Here is a 4,204-nt window from a genome sequence, read left to right as displayed (position 1 = left end):
ATTTTCAGGTCAACAAACATAAAACAGATAGACAGGATTTTAAGACAAAGTCATTTCTTATATATTAGTAGGAGGTATAAATACTTTGATTGGTGTTTCTTTATAAATAATTCTTTAAAATACTTAAATATTAATAAATAAATGTATAAAAACTCAATAAAAAGACTGAAATAAAAAAAAATGTGCATCATAACAAAATTTGCACAATAACTCAGAACTAAAGGGCATATGATGTCATTAGCATCTGCACCTCCACTGAGACTGGCTCCTTTTCCTTTTGTGAGAAGTTGAAGTCTCCACCAGTTTTTGTAAGACAATGAACAGCTCATTCACAGCTTTACGTTGAATTTTCAAGTCAGTCATCTGTTATAAGTGAGAAACAAACAGAATGAAGGTCATGCCAGAGCTATAATTATTTACAGATCATCGTCCTACAGGCTACACTGCTACCAGGGTAAACCAGATGGACATCTGCAGTTTCCATTTAGTCTACTACTTAATTCCTACAAAAAAGAGCTACTTTGTCACAGATTTTTTGTTTTCCGCTTTCTATGCTGCCTTGCAACATGCCACAGACAGCCATATTCCGTGAAACAGAGCTACTCTACAGTTATTGCAATGATATAGGAGTTACTCACAAGCAGCTAACTACACTGGGGTATTGGCTCTGGACTTCTGCCGAGGTTGATGGTTCGTGCCATTGGCACTCACTTGATAAGCCAAGTGCCTCCAAAGCCTGTGGAGGCATGCTGTAGCGGGCACAACTTTCCCACCCAATTTCTAAACCACAAACTGCTGTGTCAGTGGCAGTTCTGGTGGGCAGACGATGCAGCCGCGCTGCCAGCACCTCTGTGCCAGACGTCGGCAAGAGCCGGGGAAGGCAGCCCCCGCGTTAACACCCCACACCACAGACCCGCAGCAGCCCCTGCAGCTGGAAACATTAGGTTTTCCAGTGTGAAGTGAGCCAGACGGGGCTTACCAGATGGGTTACTGAACCATTATTGTCTTGAGTCACACTCAAATCTCAAATGGAAAATATAGTGTCATAAGCCTTGGAGGCAGAGGAAGAGCCTTACCTGAAGTTTTGCTATGTCCATGAGGTCTTTTACTTTCTTGGAGCTGTCAGGAAGGCTGTTTTTCAGAGTATGGAGCTCCTCGGCTATGTGCCTGACGTGCGCCTTTGACTTGTCAATGTTTTCAAACATTTCCAAGTACATGGAAATAATCTGGCTCAGGATGATCCTTTTTTCATTTCTCTGTTGAAAAATACAGTCAGTAAGAAAGGTCCATAAGGGCCCATCAGCAGGAAGATGAACGAAGCTAAAACACTGCATGCAGGCGTTCTCACTGCCATTTGAAACAGGGTGATAAAGAAGCTACTGCAGCTCCTCTCCCGGGCTTGGCTGTACCTCAGGATCTGTTCATGGTGCAGTGTAAAGCACCTTGGCCCTTATGGGAAGTATTTTTATGAGCATTGTTTTCTCATTTCCAAGCTACCGAAGCAGCCTGTGCTCGTGTTTGTTCTACCCCAGCTGGTTACGCTGGCCCTGGGAGCTGCTTTGTACCAGAAGTGCCCCGCAAAGCACCTGAGATGCTTTGTCATATCTGGTTCTGACTCACCTCTGTCCAGTTCGAGAGTTTCTCTGTGAAAATAGGTCCACCATCAGCTACATCGGAATGACTGGAGTTCTGCAACAAAGAATAAACATATCTGTTATACAAACAATACTTATCACAAGGCAAATTTGCATTCTCTGTTCACATGAGCAGTAAAAACCAGAGAGACGTGATTTTTGCACCCCTGTCTACTACAGTGAAGCTATTACAATGCTTTCACTTCACTAAGCGCCAAATCGGATTGGATGACTGCCTAGTACCAGAAATGGCATTTAGTCTGCTTTTCAATGCCTTCTCCTGCTATAACTCATCTGAAGAGAGACATTTAGCACCATCTATTTTACCAAATGCTCCTTGCGACTTTTGCTATTGGCAGCTGAAAATTAAACTCCATAAGCACGGCGGCTGGCTAGCAAATTGTCAGATATGATCTTGGCATGTTTTCTGGTAAGCCGAAGTCCGCCAGTATGCAGTCTGTGGCCTTGAATTTATCCAGTATTACTAAAATCTCATATGGAACAAGAACAAATTCACTTTACTATAAAACTACAGAACTGGAGAATAGCTCAGTAGCACACAGTCAGGAGTGGGGATATACAGGGGTAGTGGGCTACTGAGGCTCGCAGGGACAGACTTTAACCATGAGTTGTTAGCCACGCACTGTGGTAGATTCTAGGAAACAAAGAGCAATATAATTCTCCAACCAAGGAGAGGTAAACTGAATCATTTCCTCTTCTGTGTGTGTCTTTTTTTTTTTCTCTTCTTTTTTGTATACAACAGTCACTATTTCCTTTTTTGTCTGCTCAGTAATTTAAATACAGTGAGTGCAAAGGCTGACAGAAACCTGGTAGGCTGATTGGCTCCCCATGCTGAGCACATCGCCCGGTCTTGTTTTGCTCTTCTTCTTAAAGGTTGGGAGCACCTGCCGTGGACCGGAGTTTTTAATGTCAGTGCAAGAAGCTCACCACAGTTCAGGATCTCTCCAGCAGAGTTACTTATATTCTAGTGAGAACCTCTCTGATCTATGCTAATGACAAATTTAAGATATAAGGCCAATTTTACATCCGGTTTCCTCGCAATTTGTAAACACTGAAGTAGCACACTAGGCTTCTTTGTGTGATACTCTAAGGTGATTCTTTGACTATTAAATTTCAACCTTCATATGCACAAAATTCTAACAAAATCAGAGCTGGAAATTGGAGCAGGCTTTTGCAGTTGTTTTCATGCATTTAAGGAAAAAACAAAAATATATTTAGAATAAAAGCTGTTAATTAGAAGTGATTCTATTGTGGATCTGTTATCTCTATGACTAACCCCAGCTGAAGTCAACTGTGAGGTACTTTAATGCCTCCTAGATGAAGGTAGATGAATTAACATTACAGTTAGGGATTTACGAAAATTCTGTATGAAAAGAAGTGATATCATGCCAGATAACATTCACATGCTGGATCATAGTCACAGACATGGAAGCAGAATGGCTGAAGGGTGAAAAAGAATAAGCAGTAGGAACCATCTTTGGGCAGCACACTATTGCTAAATAATAAGTACCAGATGCATTTGTTAGAACAAAATTTCTTCTCCATTTTTGTTTATATTGCTACTAAATCCCCCATTAACATTACTAACCTGAAACCAAAAAAGCGTAAGTAAATTGTATCAGAATAGAACTGAACCAAGATTCATTCATTCATCATAAATTGCATTAATATTTCTTGTTATAAAACATTCCATGTAATCAAAGGCTGAATGGAGCTAGGAGAAGCTCTTGTGAAAGGAAAAGTGCCCATGAAATAAATGTCAATTATTACATTAACCTATGACTATTGAAAAACTGAATCATGTTAGTGAAAGAGATTAGAAAAAAACAAAGAAATCATCCACATTCTTGTTTTAAAAAAGTTATAGCCAAAAACTTTGTTCCATGGTTACCCTCTATTGGTACACATTGAGTATGTCAAGCTGTGCTTAAGTCTGGACAATAGCTAAAGTACAAGCAGAAGGAGAAGAGAAATGCAGTAGAAGACCATACTTACAAAGTCAGCTTTCAGTTGGTCTATATCATTTTGAAGTTGAGCAAGAAATGAGCTATTTCCAAAACGTCCGAAATAAATCATGATGACAGACAGAACAAAGAAGCTGTAGGTCTGGCAAGTCATTTTCTTGGTGATGGCTCAGTTAAAATGCTCAGATGGGAGATGTCAGTTCTAAGAGCGGTGAACTTCAACTTCTAATAGTTAAATCTTCTATTAGAAGAAAGCAGACGAATGAACTTCATCTGCTTGTCAGTGGTATTTATACCTGGTCTTGAAATTTTTTATTTCGTCATCGCAGGCTGTGTATATTTAGCCAAGATAGTGTTAGATAAGAACTCTTCGTTTTTGGCTAATCGAGGGAATCCCTCGAAAGCATCTTTCTTAAAGCTTGGTCCTGGAAAAATTTTCAGTGGTTCGTCAATGGGTAACATTTACGTGGCAGATTCTGAAGTTTCTTTTACACGTGGTTGGGGAAAAGGGGGAAATTATGACACTGATTAAGGAGTATGCATTGTGGCTCAAGCCTATTCTTACAAGCTATCTGAAAAAAATCA

At 40.2% G+C, this 4,204-nt stretch overlaps 1 protein-coding gene across 1 annotated transcript; it reads right to left on the bottom strand.

Moving 5' to 3' along the window:
- Positions 1–237: 237 nt before the first annotated feature.
- Positions 238–3,773, bottom strand: IFNG (interferon gamma). The gene is made up of 4 exons (XM_054221777.1): positions 3,651–3,773; positions 1,621–1,689; positions 1,077–1,256; positions 238–363 (listed from the first exon to the last, which is right to left on the bottom strand). Exons 1-4 carry the CDS (start codon positions 3,771–3,773, stop codon positions 238–240), a joined length of 498 nt encoding a protein of 165 aa, XP_054077752.1.
- Positions 3,774–4,204: the final 431 nt, after the last annotated feature.

The sequence above is a fragment of the Rissa tridactyla genome, chromosome 1, assembly GCF_028500815.1.
Source record: "Rissa tridactyla isolate bRisTri1 chromosome 1, bRisTri1.patW.cur.20221130, whole genome shotgun sequence".
In the NCBI taxonomy this organism is placed as follows: Eukaryota; Metazoa; Chordata; class Aves; order Charadriiformes; family Laridae; genus Rissa; species Rissa tridactyla.
This window is presented reverse-complemented; position numbering and strand designations above follow the sequence as displayed.

Coding starts and splice junctions, on each gene's coding strand:
- IFNG (XM_054221777.1), bottom strand. CDS start 3,773: ATGACTTGCCAGACCTACAGCTTCTTTGTTCTGTCTGTCATCATGATT. Junction 1,690..3,650: donor ACCAACTGAAAGCTGACTTT/GTAAGTATGGTC, acceptor TCTTTGTTGCAG/AACTCCAGTCATTCCGATGT. Junction 364..1,076: donor TGGACATAGCAAAACTTCAG/GTAAGGCTCTTC, acceptor CACTTATAACAG/ATGACTGACTTGAAAATTCA.